This window comes from Scleropages formosus, chromosome 1 (assembly GCF_900964775.1).
Source record: "Scleropages formosus chromosome 1, fSclFor1.1, whole genome shotgun sequence".
In the NCBI taxonomy this organism is placed as follows: Eukaryota; Metazoa; Chordata; class Actinopteri; order Osteoglossiformes; family Osteoglossidae; genus Scleropages; species Scleropages formosus.
The window spans coordinates 44,569,292-44,589,440 of NC_041806.1; the positions used below are offsets into that span (position 1 = coordinate 44,569,292).

The 20,149-nt window shown below is 42.8% G+C and overlaps 1 protein-coding gene across 1 annotated transcript; it reads right to left on the bottom strand.

Moving 5' to 3' along the window:
• Window positions 1-477: 477 nt before the first annotated feature.
• pex7 (peroxisomal biogenesis factor 7) lies at window positions 478-19,517 on the bottom strand. Its single transcript, XM_018742360.1, has 10 exons — window positions 19,076-19,517; window positions 18,582-18,639; window positions 17,901-18,051; window positions 17,691-17,768; window positions 17,492-17,600; window positions 10,831-10,937; window positions 10,276-10,389; window positions 8,969-9,024; window positions 5,856-5,955; window positions 478-1,515 (listed from the first exon to the last, which is right to left on the bottom strand). The coding sequence occupies exons 1-10, from the start codon at window positions 19,191-19,193 to the stop codon at window positions 1,438-1,440; spliced, it is 969 nt and encodes a 322-aa protein (XP_018597876.1). The 5' UTR covers window positions 19,194-19,517; the 3' UTR covers window positions 478-1,437.
• Between the last annotated feature and the right edge of the window lie 632 nt (window positions 19,518-20,149).

The following is a 20,149-nucleotide window of genomic DNA, read 5'->3' on the forward strand; positions in this document are numbered from 1 at the left end:
GTCACAGAAATCCGAGGCCACGGATTGGTCTCTGAGACAGAGAGCAGTACCGTCCAGTGGGGGGGGGTCAGTGGTCAGTGACTGAAGGGACCGAAAGAGCTCAGATCTCTGAGTCCAGTTTAACACACTTTTATTAAAGAATACAGTGTGACCGGGGGACCGCGCGCGCGGAAAGGCGACAATCGCGTAAAAATCAAGTCATAGCCCGCGGAAAAGGCACCATAAGACCCTAATTAAGTGTTTATGAGCAACACAATTACTTTTGTCCTATTAATTAATAAACGTACATGGATCACTGGTTCAGCTGGTGAGCGGTGGAACCTTGATTACGCGCAGAAACCCATTTCTTTTCCATTTTTACCGCTCCCGTGCGAGCTGGGGGGGGGGGATAAGGTTCAATGAGAGGGTAAATTCGACCGCAGTTTTAGTGTAAGGCTCAAAGAAGACAACAGTGAGAATTATGCAATATTGTTTTATTCACATAATAATCCGACTGTCTTTTTCCTCCACAAAACAGTTCCAGAAAGTTCAAAAGCAAAAACATCTGAACAAAATATTCCACAGGCAATTATGGCAAACTGTCAGTAGCTTCAAATGGACCTTAGACTTAACTGTTATAACAAGAAAAATATTAAGCTCATTATGGAAAAAACTTTTTCAGTGATCCACTCTTTGGGGAAAATTCCTGGACATATGAATAAGAGAAGTCTTACTTTCAGAGAACTATAAGCAAAGGAGATTTTCCCAGAGAGCACCGTGACAACCCTTGTCAACGAAAACAAGATAAAACGAAACACTTTCACCTCCTAAAGGTAACCATAAATTTGCAGATAACACATTTTAGCCACAGCCACATATGCAGAATTATATAATGTTTGCAGGTAACAATAACCTTACAAAATAATCCTCTGATATTTTCATTATGTCAATGATTCTAAGGTCATGTAGGCAATTTTATTACCAGAAAAATTTAGCAATATATGTTTTATTCCATTTCCTTTCAGTCACATACAGTGAAGACAGGAAGCAATCCTTTTTTTGTGATTAAATTTGCAGGGAGGAAAAGGCAGCCTCTGCACCGTGGCCTTTCAGCGAGGCGCTCACCAGATGTCCGCAGCTAAAACTGTGCAGGACGGACAGGCTGCAGCTCCCATTTTACACTTTTTAAATGAGAAGGGAGATGAACGAGTGCCTGGCACGATGCAGCGACACAGCAACAGACCGGTTGAGCGACAGCCGTTACGAATGGGACTGTTCCCATCTGTAATGTTACAGTAAGGTGCCCCCCCGCGATGCCCACTGCCACGGCTCCTCTTAAAAGCATCATTACAGAAACTGCAGGAAAGCTCCTTGCGCCGTCTTACATTAACGGTCAGCGGACCAGGTGGCCGTTTGCTGTTCCTCAAGGCTGGAAGATCTCACATCTTCTTTCTTCTCCTAGGTAATACATGGAAGGCTGGAGAGGCACGAAGGTGTGTATATTTTTACCGTTTCATCCCAGGCGCAGTCCATCACCTGTGAACGAACAACATTTCAGAGGGAGACCTCAGATTTATCCGCAATGCCTACAGAATCAGGTTTTTTTGGGATCAAACTTACTTCCTGGTGGCACTTCCTACAATAGCTGACATTTTTGAAGTGTTACGTGCATTACGGAAATGCAGCTATTTCTACATTCAGGAGATGCTATCCATCCATCCATCCATCCATCCATCATCAATAACTGCTGGTCAAATTAAGGGTTGTGGTGGTCTAGAGCCTATCCTGGAAACACAGGGCGAGTACTCCCACACAGAACAGCAGTCCACAGCAAGCAATAACACAAATCACCCCAATATACACACTGTAGTCAGAGTCTCTAGTTCACCCGAGCCATGCGAGGAAACCGCATGAGCACAGGGAGAACACGCAATCTCCACACAGAATGAGGCCAATTTGAACCTGTGTCCGAACCCACAACCCAGAAGTTGAGGGGCACCAGCACTACATTATGATGGAAATAAAAATATCTGTAAAATTTACTTGAATATGTCCTGTTTTCACCAACAAAATCAGGGCTTATTGAAATGTCCACAAACTGAGCCAGAAAAGAACTGAGTTTGACATCACTGATCTGCGAATGACCGCTTTAATTTCAGGAAAAACAAACGAGAGTTACGACAGCAGGAATGAGGATGAAAAGAACAAACATGTTGCTCATGAGTAATGGTCCAGAGTAAAGTCACTGTTATCATCTCTTGAAATGCCGACATCAAGGCACTGTTGTCTGTAAACAAATCATCGGTCACAATTTTCCCCAGTATGTCACGCAGAAAGATAACAAAAAAGCTCATCCTGAAGGACCTTTGTGAAATAAGAGTAGTATGACGGGCCAGACTCAAGGGACTGGGCATTGTACCAGATGTTCCACATGATGGGGAATCACGAGGACTGCTTCAAAGATACTTTTATTCTTCTCCAGACTGGCAAATGTGCCCAAACCTCAGATCTTATGACACAAAAACATCCTGCTGAGAGGAGACAATTTAGAAACTCCGACACTCGACAAATTAACTGAAATACATTTTATGCTTATGGAACATAACAGCAGCAGGCAACAATGATGTCAGACACAGAATACATCGGTCTCTACTGCCGATTGCTTCTCAGAGTTCAATCCATAGCAAAATAAGCATGCTATTACAAATGCCAGGACCCCCCACAATGATGTTTTATCACACAATGTTTTCTTTGTCATGTTGTCTAATAAATCAAGGCAGTATTCCTGAAGTGTTGTGAATAAGATTAAGATTACAACAGCCTTGCTGTTTACCTTGCACCTGCTGTATCAGTTTTGATGTACATGAACTTTTCTTGCCTAAAGTCCACACTGTCACTTGAGTCTTGATGGTCTAATGTATAAATAATGCGAATTTCTGGAACATCAAAGTTAAACCATGGCACGATGAGCAACTTCAGTGGAAATTAACTCGAACATAAATAAAACGTTCTGCGTTTGACTGAGTGAAAGTACAAAAGCAAAGGCTGTTCCATTCAGCATCCCTTCCTGTAGGTGTGTGTGTGTGTGTGTGTGTGTGTGTGTGTGTGTGTGTGTGTGTGTGTGTGTGTGGAGGGGGCATTAATTATTCCCGAGTACTCCACAAGAACTGAAACCTGCTGCCAAGCCGTCGGGCTGTGGTGACTCATCCATTGATGAAATAAATGGCCTCCATTTATTATTTTACGGTGAAGCACAAAAGGAGATTGCCACAGGGATAAAGCAGCCTGAGGAGAAGAGGGAGGCTGGAGAGAAACTGGAAAGGACAGCCAGGGAAACGACTGCCTTTCGTCAGCTTTGTGTCTTTTAGCAAGAGAAAACAAAATGCTCAAATTTAAGTCTCTGACAGATTTGGTACAGAACATTTTTAGCCATTGACCCTCCCCACCTTTCCCACTTTTATGACATATTACCTAAAGTTGATGCTTAAGTACCAGATGTTTTTGTCTCTAAGGAGAAACATATGAAGCAGTAGCATTTGGCACGGAGTCCAGGAGAAAGCAGCACTAGTCCACTCCGGCCATCCTCAAGGAGATGCATCTCGTGGGCGCGCATCTCGCGGACGCGACAGAAGCGAAGCCAGCGCGGTGGGCGGAGCAAACACGGGGTGTGGGGCTGCAGTAAGAGGGAGCGTTACCTCCCCCACCCCAGCAAAAGGAAAACCCGCACCGCTGGCAGCAGAATGGGAATGGCGCAGAGCAGAAGAAGCGGTGCAGATCTGCCAAATGAGGCGCTGCTCCTCCGGCCTGCGGCTGCGCAGTCCCTGCAAGCTTCAGCGACGACCTTCACAGACTTTCCCCGAGTTGAAATCAATCCCTTTTCAACGTACACACTCGTAAGCAGACTGAAGAAGATCCAAGTCTTTTGCCCCGTTACAACACTGAAACGCTAAGAAATTGCTTTGCGTTTTAGATGAAGGCTGGCACTGGCACCTTACAGCTCTTGAGCTGAGTGTTCAGATGCTGGTTTCATATCCTCTTCGGTCAGTGCAGAATTTGCACGTTCTCTTTGTGTTCGTTTCACGTGCTCCGGTTTCTCTGAAACGTGCGTTTCAGTTGAACATATGACTCTAAATGGCTTGTAGCGTGTGTATGTGAGACTGCCCTGTGGTGGAATGGTGACCTGTACAGAGTGTGTCCTGCCTTCTCGGATAAACTCCAACCCTTTATTGGACAAACGGTTATTCATAATAGATGGATGGGGGTTATGTCGTACAAAGCGACCCGTGACCAACACGAGAGCGATCTAACGGAGATCTTCCACGTATCGATTGCTGTGGCAGTGCAGCATAAGGTAGGAGTTTGAGAGGAACATGCAGTGCTGAAGCTGAACAGCGTGGTCTCTCTATGGGCCAAATGCTGAGTATGAAACTGGCTGTGACTTTATTGCTCTCCTAAGCAGGCGCCTGCTACGTTCTTGTGGGCAATTTCCTCACCAGCCCTTCCTGCTTGCACTTCCAGGAGGACAGCAGTACTATGCCTCCTTGTGCATCCATCTGTAAGGCCCATTCTGCTTGCAGTTTGTTTACTTAAGATAATGTTCAGGTCAACTTGCCTTCAGATGCAATCAAACCTTCTGGGCAATCTACAGTTGTGGAGCCAATAAGACATGTACCTCAGAAAAAGCAATAATTATTAAGCAACAGATTTTATAACAATAATTTCACATTAAAAGATGTCTTTACTTTGTGGTCGGAGTTTTATGATCCTCTTAAAATCTTTAGGAAGGTAATAACTTCATACGTCACCGAAATATTAAATTAGTGCTGAAACAAACACGCCTCCCCCGCAATCCCAAGAATGGCACATTTCCTGACTCAGTCCTTCATTCCATCTTCTGTCTCATATTGACCACGTGTTTGGTCTGTTACCCAGAATTCTTGCCACAGACCTGTGAAGTCCCTTGTAAGGTCACTGCAAAGTTGATGGGCAGTGCCAGAAATACAATTCACAATGTGGTTACATGAACACAAGGGTCCACCTGGTTTGTTTGTGGAAGCACAAAAGACCTCTTTTTCTTTTTTTTTTTAAAAAAATAAAAAAAAAAAATTAAAAATTCAGTCCAAATAAGCAAGGCTGCCCTGTCAGGTGACTGTCTTCTAAAATCCCGCTGTTCATCTGTATTCCTCTATTTTTACAGGCTTTAAAAACGCCGTTCCTGTTACGTCAGCAAAACGAAGAGTGGAAATCGAATACCTGAGAGTATTTTGCACAGAAAAAAATCAGTATGAAATCTGGTCAATGCAAAACATGCATAAGACCTTCTGAAGAAGTTCCAAAGTTCCATACAGTTACTATATCAGGAAGTGACATGTACATCTTACTTAAAGGATTCTGTATTTAAATATCAACGTCTTGTATGGTTTTTTCCTCATTCGGGTAACGTGTTGTTCTCCCTCGAAAAAATTGTGAATCAGCACACTGACAAGTTAATCCTTTCAAGAGCTGCCTGCAGATGGCCCAGGCCCCAGAACCAAGGCTGCACTCTCTTATAGGTTATCTAATTTAGAAGAAACATTTGGGAATGGGAAGAGCAACTGGGGAAGGGACACTAGAGAACAGTATCGATGCACAGACCACTCTAGATAAATCCGGCAGTACAGCGCTATGGGAATGGACTGAACGTTGTAGGTTTGAGTCCCAAGAACGGTGCCGCTGTTGTAAACCTGAGTTAAATTCTTAACCGAAAAATGTGCAGTACGACAAACAGGCACCTGTTAAGCTGGTAAACGACGTGAATGGTTTCCTGCGGTGAGACCTGTTCATCTCTTCCTCCGAGCTCGTTAAGGCCACGACCCATTAAGTGCACAAGCCGTTACCTGGTTAGGGATGTGCATGTTGAAGTCCAGGCCGCACACAAACTCGGTGTGGTGCTCCAGCGTGTCCAGCAGTGGGGCGGCTCTCTGGAAGTCCCAGAACCTGCAGGCCGTGCAGCAGAAAGGAGAGGCAATCATGCTAATTGAAAGGTCATTCGTCTTGCCCTGCCTGCGGGCATCTGTCCAAAACCCTGACGCAGCACCATCCCCCTCCTGATGAGACAGACCCATCCACTCCGCAAATGTAATTAAATTACTCCCTTAAAAAAAAAAACCCAACATAAATAAAGTAGAAGAGCATTTGTGCTAATGTAACCGTGTGCTGTGGCCAAAGCATATTATTTATAGGAGCTCTCAGAGATGGCCGCACTGGGAACTGTTTAAAGGAAGCTGTTAAAATCATGCATCCCAATCATTGCGTCACTACGGCATCGTGATCAAGTGTCATAAAAACCAGACGGGAAATATACCTTGAGAATGATGTCAGCAGTAATCATTTCAAAAAAACTCAAATCTCAACACATTTCTAAATGCAGCACAGATTACAGTGGGAAACCCAGGTTGTTCACCAAAATTTCAGAAAGTTCAGCCACAGGTATTTTATTCAACTAGAAACTTTAAGGATATATACTTCACTGGTCGCATAGATGCAATAGAGCAGGTAAAATGTAAATTCACACTACAACGATGGAGCTGGGGTAGGAACTAGCTGCACTTCAGGTAAAGCAATATCTTTTTAATTATACCTTAAACAATGTGAGCCAACAGCTCATTTACCTCATTCCCTGGCTTAACCGGTCCTTCTCTTAATTAACAAACCTCTGATTGTTTACCAGGGCCACGGCAACCAGCCCCGCTGACTTCCTCTCAATGTAGATGGACATCTAATCTCGTGTAAACACGGCTACCTGACGTATTGAAACCAGGCCCGGCTGCTATTTGAAAGGCAGAGCAAAGAGAAGTGCATACGAACAGCAGGTGTCTTTCCGCGCACGTTCCAGGGGCTACGGCAAACACGGGGTCTTTCCAGCGAGGACGACAAGACAGCGATATGAGCGGACACTCGCCCATTGGAAAGCCCAATGTATTCTTTATTCTTCCGGAAAAATCAATCCAATTGTGGCTCTTTTTTGTCGCCAAATATAATTACAGGATGCCCCTTTCTCAACACAAAAGCTTGGAGGAAGACAAACAAAAGACCTGTGTGCAAACTGTGGAATACTGATCTTAAATTAGAAGCAAAACCACACAAGCCAGGACCATTAAATTATGTGGAATTTGGTGTTGGTGTACAAATTTCTATCAATGTCTGTCTGAAATCTTGTTGAGACTTGTGATCCAATGATATGGGGAAAACATGAGGAAAGGACACCACGGGCCACATGTCACCGTAAGAAATGGGGAGATCGCACTGAGCAGGAGGACTCAGCTGTTCAGTAGACTACCGAAATGTAGACCGAAAAAATGAGAGTGAAGGAGGAGTGAGCACCCAATCTACTACTCGTCCACCCAACGTCTCTGTGTGTTCTCGTATCTTTGCCGTCTCCCAAAACAGATTACAGACACTCAAATCTCCCACGTTTACCCAATCTCTGCAATCTCTCAGATCGATCCAATCTTTCTACTCAATCGCTTGCATTTACCCAATGTCAGTCTATGCGGCCGACTGGACGTGGCATTTTATTAAAGCATGCTCTTAGTCAAATGAAACTGCTATACGCCACGTGCATTTTGCTTTGACGTGTGCCCTTTGAAACGTGACACTATTAAGGTGGAATCAATTCTGCTTCCTTTCAGTACAAAAGAAATACAGATTTTGAAAGACTGAGATGGCCTGCTTTTCTTTCCAGCTATTACTATGACTTTTCACGTCAAAGGGGATCACAGAATTTTTAGTCAAAGCACATCTGGCCTACAGGAAGCAAGGACTTGCTCAGTTGTAACTTGTGAACATGACTGATGATCGGTGTGCCCAATTCCACGGCCGAGGAAATCCACTCCACATGTGGTCTGAAGCGTGACGCAGAACCACTCTCCTCAGCTGCGATTTTCTGGAACGGCTCATTCAGCCGGAGACAAGCTCCCGTATTAAATGCCGTGTTGCCGCGACGGCCATAAGCCTATTTTCCTGAATGAAAACAAACCAGTCTACCTTGAAATTGAGAGTGGATGAGATATGAATGCTGCTCAGGTTTATGCACCGTTTTATAGTTACTGCACCAGATTTTCTGTGATCTGTCTACTTTTATGACTCAATTCAGAGACTGACCTTTTATGAAATGTCAACACAAGGGTTAGACACCAGTAACTACAGTAACATTTGCAAGACGGTTAAGGAAAGGTCTGGAAAGAATTTCCTTTAATTCAGCCTTTTGATAAGGTACATTACAGAGCTTTAACCGCATTTTAAATTCTATCCAATGAACACCTCTAAATACATTGATTCTTGGAATGTGACAGGATACAAACTTACTAGAATGGTGTTCAACTATTCAAAAGACCTATTCAGAAACAAAAAGTTTGATCTGCCCCTTCTACATAACTTACACACCACAAACAGAATTATGTCCCTGATGAATACAAAACATGTTCTGTATTCATGTTCATGACTCTTCCATAGTACCTGGCAAGTAAATACATCTATGCGCTGTGGTTGACACTTGAAGCTCTGGTTTCCTTTTTGGAACTTCTTTGCGCTGCATGGCTGCTTGGGCTAAACGTTGTACCTTCGTCCCCTTGTGCTATATCTACTTTTATCTGTAGGTATTTGTGTTTTCTCATTATACTCATTCTGTCTATGTTGTGACCCAGTTCTGTCCTGCTGTTCATAGATTTTAAAAATATCTACTGCCACTTAACAACAACTAAAATATAAAATGACAGTAGAAATTTATTAACTACTTGCAGAAGCTGGAAGCTAAAAAAACAAAGCATTATAAAATATAATAGAGGAACTGTAGCAACGGTTCAATACCTGTTACAGACACCACTTATAATATTATGTATTGTTCATTTACTCAATAGGTGATGAACCACATTAGTTCATTTTTTAAGTTACACCCCCATGTATTTTATGGTTAGAGGATGGCGTGGACATGTCAAGCAAGAAAACTTACCTCACAGTGAAGTCGTACGAGACAGACGCCAGCACTGTGTGATGATGGGGGGAGAACTGATGGGGTGAAAGGAGGAGAAGGACTTTAATTCAGCACAAGGTGTACAGTAGAAGAGTAGAGAACATACAGTGCAAATTACTTCTCTTATAGCCGTAAGTGAGAGAGCAAAAGCTGGGCTTAACAGGTATTCCAGCACACACACACACACCATGACACAGATGGTTAGTTTCCTAACGACTATATATACTCAACACCGCTGTCAGTTTTCTCCCCTCAATGCTCCAGGTTTAACATCCGTTCATGAAAGACACACAGCCCATACAGAGCAATAATGACCACACACACTCAATAATTCATTAGACACAGAAAGGAAAGCATGGAGACACACAACAGAAATGTGCAGCCAATGCCCCAAGGGAAGGAGACTTGGGCCAACGTTTTGTTCTATAAAGTCTTGCACAATACGTAGAACACCTGTGTTGGCAGACAAGGGCACAAAAAGTAGTGCTGGAACCTCACTGCTCCTTAGCTTTGGGTTCGAATCCAGCTCTGTCTGTGTGAAGTTTGCATGCTGTCCCTGTGCGTGGGCAGATTTCCTCTAACAGCCAAAAGACATCTTTCAGGTGACCCTACATTGTCTTTAGTGTGTGGCTCTGTGGGTTTGTGTTACATTACTGTGTTGTGGTTGGATACATAATAGGTTGATCGGTGCAGCATATCTAGCATTGCAAATCACCTGGACGAAAGTGACAGCTTAACACTAACAATAAATGACTATTTCCCTTTATTTTGTGTGGGAGATTATTCTAAGACATGGAGAACTACTTGTCAGTATTCTCAACTGGCTTGATGTCAGGTGCGTAATAAATGTTTCTGTGCAGGGGAGGTCAGCAAAGCCTAACTGGACTAACTTGTCATTTATTGAGCCTTGTTCAACAAAATTTTCTGCATTTCATAGCAAATAAGAGCATATGATCCTCTTCCAATATGCAGGTGTTGAATACACCACTGCGTTAGGCATTAAGCTCACAGTAATGCTGAACTACTGCCAGGAACAGTCTCAACAGATGTTCTGCAGTTTGTGTACAGTAAGCACATTTTAACATCGGTTTTAGAAAATCTGAAAGTCAGGAACTGTGAGGAAAATGCATGAACCGTTTCAGAACGATACTTGTACAGGCAGCTCAAGTCAGACTGCGCCTAGTTAAAATAATTCAGGTGCGTCCTTTTGATCAAACACCATTTTTCCACACACACGTGGAGGAGCTAAGGGCAGATCTTGCGTGTGGATTGGATACAGTGCTCACCTTTACCCTGCGGATGGCGTAGGTGTGACCCAGGAGTTCTGCTATAGGTTGACGCACATTACGCAGATCCCAAACGCGCAGGCTGCAGTCCACTGCTCCGGTTACCAGCACATTCTAGGATAGGATTCAGCACGCGCGCATTAAAAAAAAAAAAAAAAAAACACCTTGTACAAACTGAAATTATATCCAGCACGTGATGCTCAACATGTGAATATAATGTATCCACAACATATATTCAGTTGCACTTTTAAAAGCATAAGAAACAAAAAAGGACAGTTTGTGTAAGACGGTTAAAATCTGGGTAATCTTTGAAATGAAAGACATTAAAATGAGCACGTAGTTTATTGCCCTGAAAATTGACCACCTTCACCTACAGAGTGTCAAGGATAGCAATATGCTTTTATTTTTTATTTGGTGTTATTTCCAAACAAATTTGTGCTTTGTGGACCACATGAAGCCCATCCATGAACCTGCAAGAGACCCATGCACCCCAGGATAAGAACCCCTTAAGATCCCGTTCTTATGTTACTTTGAGCGGCTGTGGTTCAGGGGTACCTCATTGTACTTGCACCAATCACAGCTGAGGATTTCCATCGCATGTGCACCTATGACCACCCTGGAGACGCCTGCCTTCACGTCCCACACTCTCAGCGTCCCGTCCCCTGAGGAAGCAAACAGCATGGTTGTAGAAGGGCAGTACTGTGTGACTAATGGGGGTTCTTTCAAGGGCTGCCACCAATGGGTCTCTGTGGTCCTGCGAGCACACAATTATGACCAGAACACATACTAAACTTACATACTCTATTTTAGAAAGACTTCAAACAGTGTAAAACTGAGAAACACTTTCTGGACAATAATGTCTCGCATTGTGTGTTTTGAGTCAATCTTAGCAGCCACCTGGTTTATAATATACATTAAAGCCCCGCACCGGCCCATGGGTGCACTTTTGCAGACTCCCAGCAATGACACGGACAAACCTGATTAGCTTCTGCTGCTCTCTGCTCTCCTGGAGCAGCGAGGAAACGGAGGTGCCGAAGCACACTTGTAGCCGGAAGCCAAACACCCCCCATTTATAGACCTACACAGCGCAGGCAGACTACAGCTCTGCTAATTATAAACACCAGATCACTTACATTTAATATCATTATATTGTTATTTAACCAGTTTTCTTTTTTAAAATTTTCTTTACAGCATTACCATCTCATAGCAGTGGACATCAGAGCGAAGCCAGACTAGGCAGGTTTCTCTAGGGGACAACAGCAGACTCGCAAGATCTGCAAAACGACCCCCAACTTGAACTGGGTGCAGTAGGGTTAGTGTTGCCATCACTATCATTGAAACAAATGCGCTGCACAAGTGTTCTTTGATGGACTGGTAGCTGCTAACCTTTTCAAGCCTTTCACAGTTTTCCATAGTCCAACAAAGTACAAAATGGTTCCTCAACTTATGAGCACAACTGGGACCAGAACTCCAGTCACTTTTAACACAAAGTCACAATCATTAAAAGGTTAATAACCTCAAGACCCCCTGATGTCTGGAAAATGTTCAAATATAGCTAAAATAAATAAGAATTTAAGATTTTATTAAATTCAAGCTACATTAAAATGAATTCTAAATGACTATAAATAAAAACTGTCACCTTCACACCATCCTGTTCAATAGTATAGACTTTAAACATGTTCAATGCTCATCATATTATTGATCATCAACGCTCGGCAACACAAAATTCAAGCTGTAAAAGGTTTTACCGAGTAGAATAAAGTCGACTTCATGCCCCTTCTCTGACTTTTAGTGCACTTTACTGCCATCTTTTGACGCAGAGGGTAAGCACAGGTTGAGTTTGCTTCCTTACAAACAGCATCTTCAAAAAAACACGTGTGAAGAAAATGCCCTGAACTAAAACAGGAAAATGTACTTCTGCAAACTTGTAACTCAACCATTCAAAACTAAATAGCAGTGTAGTTGTATTCTGTAATTTCTATTTATTGAGCTGACAAATACAGAAGAGATAAAGCAAGAAAGATATCATTTAATAAAGACTAACTATAATTATTGGCAGAATGTCAATACTTGGGGGGGGGGGGGGGGGGGGCATTTCATGTATGAGGTCTGCAAAAAGAAAACTAATCTTTTTTTTTTTCCAGAGAATGTCAATATTCCTCGCTGGGGATGGCCTAGATGTTGGTGTTTAATATCACTTTGATTTCCGAGTAGCTTGGGGCTGAGCTGACATGTTTAATTACGGCAAGAGCGATCTCTTGTTGAGATTTCAGACATGGGAAGCAAACGCAGAGCGAAGTGACGTTCACAGCCAGTGAGGCGAACCTTCGGTGAAGGCCCTGCTGCGATCACACATCTCGGGAGAAAATGAAAGGGAGTATCTGTGTCTGTGATAAGCGCCCGTCAAGACCTGAAGCAGCTATTGTTCCCTCCCCTGCGCTTCCAAAATGTCTTTTGTTCAAAAACGACACCAACAAACACCACGGAGCATGTGCTCACATCAAGGAGACCCCTGCTAAAACCTTGAGAACTAATTGCCTCCTCACCCACCGTGCTGCATACAGTCTTCTGTTGGCGGGGTATAAATCACAAGCAATTGGGCAGCTGTTCAGACGCAAAACCTTGAGAAGATGACATCTGAAAATGTTTTAATATAGGCTTATCTCTGGTTTATTAAAGTCAGATGGATGCAGCAAGGTGAAATGAAACAAAAAAAAACAACACGACTGCAGTCTAATGGAAAGAACAGGGGTGTTTTGTTAAGATCCCTGTTAGAGGAGTGTTAAGGGGGACTGTTTAGTGCAGTGGCCACAAGGTCACCCCTTTAGTTCATGTGCCCCTCTAGTGTGTCCATCATGTCAGCACTTGTGCTGATGGAGCACACAGCTGGTCTGTGGCCTCCCCAATCCCATGATCCTGCACCAGCTTTTTGCACCTCAGCACCTACACATTGATTTTAGGCTACATCTCATTACTGACGCAATGGCACATGTTGTGTGAAGGGAAAGGTGTGGATGCGGATGTTAATGAAGCCCTAAAAACCCCGACAGCCAACACCAAGACCCCAACCATACAAGTAGTGACTTTGTACAATACTCTAAACGCCATATTAGGAAAAATGTAACAAACACCACTCTGTTCTTATGCAGTAAAGTATGTGTATGTGAATCTTTACCTGTTATCAGAAGTACGACAGTAACGTTGCCGACAGAGCTGTTTATCCAGCCAGGTCTGGGCTGTGTCCCCCTGAGGCTCTGAGTGCAGACGCACAGTGGGTCACGCTCCCGAAATCCGCAGAAACAAAATATCAACTGCATGACATGGCTGCAGGGCTAGTTGGTTTGGTGCGGTCTGGGTTGCGTCTCCGACAAATTCTCCGAAAACGCGCTTGCAACCATGTCTCAAAACATGTACTGCACAATAATCTTACTGTTCCATCCTGCATTCAACAAAACATAAGCAGTCATCTTTCACTATAAGCCTACCTATATATACACAAGTTGTAGATGATCACCTTTCCAAAACAGGTAAATACTCTATTAATAAACGAGACCTTCCAACATAATACAATAATACACCAAAGAAAATATATAAGAAGAATTGTTTCAAGACCTTATGATCCTGATGTTTGCTATTCCAAACAGTAAAGCACAATTTTCTCAGCAAAGAATAAGGGTCCAGAGAACCTGTACCAACTCTCACCCCACCGCCCTGTACGTTCCATTACATGTCTTAGTTGTTGGGACCGCGGCTATGGATCGGCTCTAGGGACCCTGGCAAGCAGCATCGGAGACCACGTCGGCTGGGACAGAACTGGACACTCATTCTCACCCAATCACGATTTCAGCAGAGCTGAGAATCGAACATAGCAGGGACCACCAGACGCCAGTCTACTAGTTGTTGTTCCTAAGTGGAACCCGTGGCGCAATTTCTGTGCATTCGGCGAATGTCAACTTCAGCAGTAACGCTCATAAAATCACATGCTTTGTTACACCAACTGTCACATAAAGAATCTTCTTTTGCACTGGAGCAGACTGCATTCAATTAATGAGTGAACCACAGCAGCTTGGATCACGACACAATTACCGAACGCTTGAGGGCATTAATGGCCACTTAATGGGAATTTGCGTAAAGCCTGAACTTTAGGAAAGACACCACTGCTTCATCGTACACAAACAACCAGTTTAGCTGTGCAAATGTCACATCTGAGCTATGAATACTAGTTTTGATTAAACAAGGTTCTCTCTCTTCTAAAGTGATGTTTAAAGGAGTTGATGCATGGAATAACTGGGTAGCGGGTAGCACAGTGATTAGAGCCATCATGTTTCAGTCAAAGGGCCTGGATTTGAAACCCACTTCACGGCAGTACCCTTTACCAAGGTACTGCCCTGATTTGATACAGTACAAATTACCCAGCTACATAAACTTGTAAATAAATCAGCAAAGTATAGGTGCTTTGGAGAAAGTTAGACAAATTACTATACAGTATTTAACATATAAACAAAAATATGACAATAAGACAGTGCGTGTGTAAAAACAAGTCAAACAGAAGTACACTATCTCAGTTAATGAGGTACGATATCCCCGCAATCTGGCACTAATTTCTTCCTGAAAACAAACAGAATATCAACAAAACCAAACAGCAGAATTACTATGCCCATTATTTTAAATTGGAAAAAATGCCAGTTTCTTCCAAGCTCAACTGAAAATCTCCATACGTGATACCTAATGTCATAAACAAAAAAAGTTGTGTGACACATTTAAAAAGAATTTATAAGAATTTGTGTTAAAATTATATACACAATTCATTTTAAAAACTGATTTCATGGGGTAGACAACCACAGTAATGTGCATAGACTGGTTTACGAAAGACGCATGCTGTGTTCAACTTAGACAAATGAATAACTATAAAATTAAAACACAATGGTGCAAAACACAGTATGCAAATGTGTGAGTATGCAAGGGAGACCACAGAGTGCAAGACTGCAGCCAAGAATGTTGGTACACAGTTCCCATCCCAGTCTCTCATATAGCTGCTTGGTGCAATTTCCAAATGCAGTCTGAGTTTATTGTTCTGGACGCAATGTCACAGGCCAGACAAATGAAAATTCCCACCGATTAATAAGTGGTGTTAATAACCACAAATCGGATAAGTAAAAGACTGGAAACTAAGAATATCAGGAGATGAGTAATTACACTCCTGTTCACAAATATCCGAGTACAATACACATCAGAAGTGGCAGCGTCCAGGACAAATTTTGGCCAGCCTTTAGGATCAATGTAAGAAATCAGTTCAGTTTAGCTTTATCCTCACACTGTAGGTTAATGTATCATTTCATACCAAAAATAAAAGATCCCATAAGACAAAAGAGACAGATTTAAATTGCTCACCAGCTTTGAGCCGAATAAAAGCCACACCAAAACACTGTGGTATTGATCAGTGAAGCACAAGTGCTACAGTATTTTAAAAAAATTGACAAAATTTAAGATCACAGTGCTTCCACCTAAAAGTGGAGAGACTTCAAAAATATCACACAGCATGAAAATAATTAATGATGCCCTAAAGAACACTGGAAAGGCTTACAAGGATTTGTAGGCCCTGTTCAGGACAACTGGTTATGGAAAATTGATGGATGGATTGAATCATGAAATTTAGATTTTTTTTTTTTAATAGTCAGTTACACCTATAATGACAGTTCAGTGTTGACTGCAGCTTTTACTAAAAATTTTATGGCACAGATACAAAACTGCATATGATCAAACAAATTCTTATCACAACATGCAAAACACGTTTCTTCAGAAATGCACGAATACAGACGGTTTGTTCCTGGTACAGCTGGTAGAGTAAGTTAAACAAGTTTAACAGGGGACAGCTGGTAGCATCGTGGTTAGAGCTACTGCCTTTGGACCCAAAGGTTGCAGGTTTGATCCCCACCTCTGCCTGTAGAACCCCTGAACAAGGTACTTACCCTAAATTGCTCCAGTAAAATTACCCAGCTGTATAAGTGGATAAATAATTGTAAGCTTGTAACTGTAATAATTGTAAGTACTGTAACACTGTAAATCACTTGGGAGAAAAGAGTAAAACTAAATTTAACAATGAAGAAAATAACTTTGAAACATAATTAAATCAGACAATAATATATCATGAATTAAAAAAGGCTGTGATGGTACCTAAAAAAATATTTCTATACAAGTCTTAGTCATTTCTAGTTTAATTACTGATAACTACAGTACTCTAGAATCAATAAGCTATTTATTTTTACAGCAGTTTTTTTTTTTTTTTTTTAAAAAAAAAGCATCCAATTACTCCTTAGGAAAAAGTAATGCATCTCAGTCCACTAAGGAGCAGTAATTAACCGGTTCAAACCCTCCACTCATCAGAGGCCATCCAATTAAAGCTTATACAAAAGCTCTGCCATCAAACTGAGTGAATGATCTGATGTGTTGTGATCCTTGGTCAAGAAATACTCTTCATTTCTCAGGCCCACGACAAGGTCCTGTGGCAGTGGGCAGCAAAGTGTTTGAAGATGCTGCCTTACGACTGAAGGACCTCGGTTCACAAGTATGTACCCATTACATACCCCAGAAATGCTCACATGCAATACATCCATATTGTGATGGTGCTGTGCAGGAAAACTGTAAATTAATTCCTCTGGGGCTCCTTGTGTTGAAACTGTTTTTGTACGCTGAGTGATTATTGGTTCCATAAGGTTCTGACTGGTTAATTTCACGTTTGTCTCCTGTGCATTGTGGGAGGTGTTTGGCCAGGCAACTCCGGATGAGAGCCGTATGTTCAGGAGTGATGTTCACAGGGTTCAGTCCGGTTTTGCGTTTGTATCTGTGCTGTTTATCGTGTTATTCGAGACTGCGTTTCAGACCTGTACAGGGCTTCCTTGACTGACATTGTGTGGCTGATGTAGTTATTACCAAAACATTGACACTGCAACAACTTTGTCCAAGGCAACACAAAGAATTACCTAGTTCTAGGGTTCTTACTACATCCAATGAGAATAAGTACCTTAAGGATACTACAGCCAAATGGGGGACCCAAACCTGGGCTCTCCCAAGCGCAAGGCAACAGCTCTGACATCACCACCACCTGCTGCTGCAAAATGGCCTATGTAAAATGTTACATCCTCAATTTTTAAATTCAGCCAATTCTTGGAAAATATTCCATTTCAAAATGGACCTTCATGTGTGCAAAGGTACCCACCTGAGGCAGATGCAAAACACCCTGGGATGAGCGGGGACCAGATAGTGCTGTAAATTACCCCCTGGTGACCGTGGAAAGTGTTGAGTGAATGGGGGCGCTCCAGGTCCCACTGGAGAAACAGCAATGCTTCACTAATGATTCCAGAGGAATTTCAGCGATACAGGCCACGACAGAAGTGCACGGTCCAGCCAATTCTCACCACTTTAGCAGCGTGATCCCACGAACCAGACACGACCAGTGCCTCGCCCCGCGTCAAGCTCCAGTCCACACTGTACACCTGCAGGAGAAGCGGCCGTACAAAGGTCACACGCGCAAAGGAAACGGGTCAAAACGTCTATGCACCGCTGCAGTTCTGAAAACAACTGCAAGACAGAGAAGGTTTATGCTATCGTGCTGGGGGGGTGCGCACCTCCTGCTTATGCTCATTCAGCACCTGCAGCAGACCCTGGGAACGAGCGGTATCCCACACCTGCAGAGAGCCGTCGCCGGAACCGGTTACCAGCACGTGCTCGTTGTTTTCGCTCCAGGTGACATCGTAGAGCCCATCCTTCCAGTTGAAGCTGCACATAGCAAGAACAGCACCCTAATGAGGACCTCTGTTATACAGTAGCTACTGTATATAACTATATTAGTTATAAACTTATCCACAGTTAAGCGCTGCTAATTTGTCCTTGTAAACTGCTGGTGGCGTACGGGGTTGTGCTGGAGCCGCACAGTTGCTGGGCTTTGAGTTCAGAAGTGATTATGAACCTACTCGGCTTGTATAAAGTGTCCATCATCTCTCAACGTTCATGTTGGCTTTCTCCGGGTGCTCCAGTTTCCTTCTGCAGTCTGCAGTCATATTTTCCAGTAGAACTGGAGAGTTCCAGTTGCCCTCATAGTGAGTGAGTGAGTGTGAGTGTGTGTGTGTGTGTGTGTGAGATTTCCCTGCAATGGACTGGTGCACTGTGCAGGATGTACCCTGTTTCACATCCTGTGTTTCTGGGATAAAATGAACCACAAAAACTTTGGACTTGACAAGTGGTTACAGATAATGAATGAATATGTCCATCTCTAGTGGTAAAGCAAAAAAAGAAGGTGAGAAATTTACCTCACAATGTGAGATATACCATTTTCACCCTCCTCCAACACCAAGACAGTCCCACATCCTGGGGGGGGGGAAGCCAGCATCAGTATGCCAAAAAGACTACGCCAATGTGTGAGCACAGAGGGAAAACTTTAAGAACACATTTTTAAATCTTCAGCATCCAGATCCACAGACCACAAAGCAGAGAAACATCATACATCGTGTTGATCGAAACCAGGGATGCCACACAATATGACACGGGGTCCCCACAAAGTTACCACAGTGAGTGACTATGATAACTTGGCAAATTCTACGTTTTAAAAGAGCCAACACCACGATCGGTAGCTTTTTTTTTTTAGATGTGTATGCACCCAGTCAACGAGCAACCAAAAAAAAAAAAAAAAAAAAAAAAAAAAAAAAACTTTATGGACATTATTAGCTATAAAAACCACTTTGGACGGTTTCCTCCAATGCCGCCGGACACGACGTGTGTTGTGACGCGAAGGAAAGAGGCGAACCTGCGATGCCGTAGTACTGAGACGAGGCGCAGGCCAATCTGTTGGGGAAAAACGGGGAATTCTCCACGGCATAGCCGTGTCGAGCCGGGTGCCTGAACACCTTCACAGCCCCAGCCATGGATAATAACTTTTCTAACTAACTCTCCTGCTGCAAAACAACATGATTCGCCACACGCACACGTCAACAACAGCCGCGCCGTCGGGGCTGACAGAAACGGAACCCCCGCATTAGTTATACAAACTGACAGCTGTACTGGACGCTAGTTAATACCAGCCTGCGTAAGTCTTTTTTTTAAACATTATCTCACACAAAAAAAAAAAAAAAACCCACTGGAAATCTTAAAGAAAATCTGACTCGCAAACAGAGAATACACGCTACTTCCGCGTTTGAAATGTGACCTCGGAAGTGTAACGGTTATAAACATTTTGATTGGTCACCGAAAATTCGCGCTCCGATTGGCCAGACAGATTCTAGCGAAATAGTGCGATACTCCCTACTGTAACTCTCTTATTAGTAACTTTTAACATTTCAACCCACTCTATTTCTTATTTTTTTTTTTTTTTTACTAATAGGAAAACTCAGCTACTCTTCTCGGTATTAAAGAAACGCCACGATATAAGCAAACGTGTACGTTTACGTAGATTTCTCACCAGAAGGTGGCGCTTCTGTTTCAAACACCTTGTGTTCAGTTTTTTTTTTTTTTTTTTTTTTTTTTTTTCAAGCGAAATCAGATTTAATTTAAAGAACTTATGAATTTTTTTACGGTGACCACGTGCATCGCGTGTGAATTCTCGATACCCTTGTTTTTACCTTTTTTTCTGCAGGTGATTATATATATATAATCACTTTCTATGTGTGTTTTAAATACATTGTGTATTTTTTTTGGATGGATGGATGGATGGATGGATGGATGGATGGATGGATTACAAGGCAACTGATAGCACAGTTGGTAGGGCTACTTCCTTTGGACCCTGTAGTTGTAGGTTCTAGTCCCAGCTGTAGTGTACATACACCTACACACACACAATGTCTACAACCGCTTGTCCCAAGTGGGGTCACAGTGAGCCAGAGCC

Bases quoted from the DNA above. Each gene is read 5' to 3' on its own strand.
- pex7 (XM_018742360.1), bottom strand. From the start codon at position 19,193: ATGGCTGGGGCTGTGAAGGTGTTCAGGCACCCGGCTCGACACGGCTAT. The intron at 18,640-19,075 runs GTTCGCCTCTTT...CCCCCCCCCCAG, and splicing joins TCAGTACTACGGCATCGCAG to GATGTGGGACTGTCTTGGTG. The intron at 10,390-10,830 runs GTACCCCTGAAC...ATCCTATCCTAG, and splicing joins ATTGGTGCAAGTACAATGAG to AATGTGCTGGTAACCGGAGC.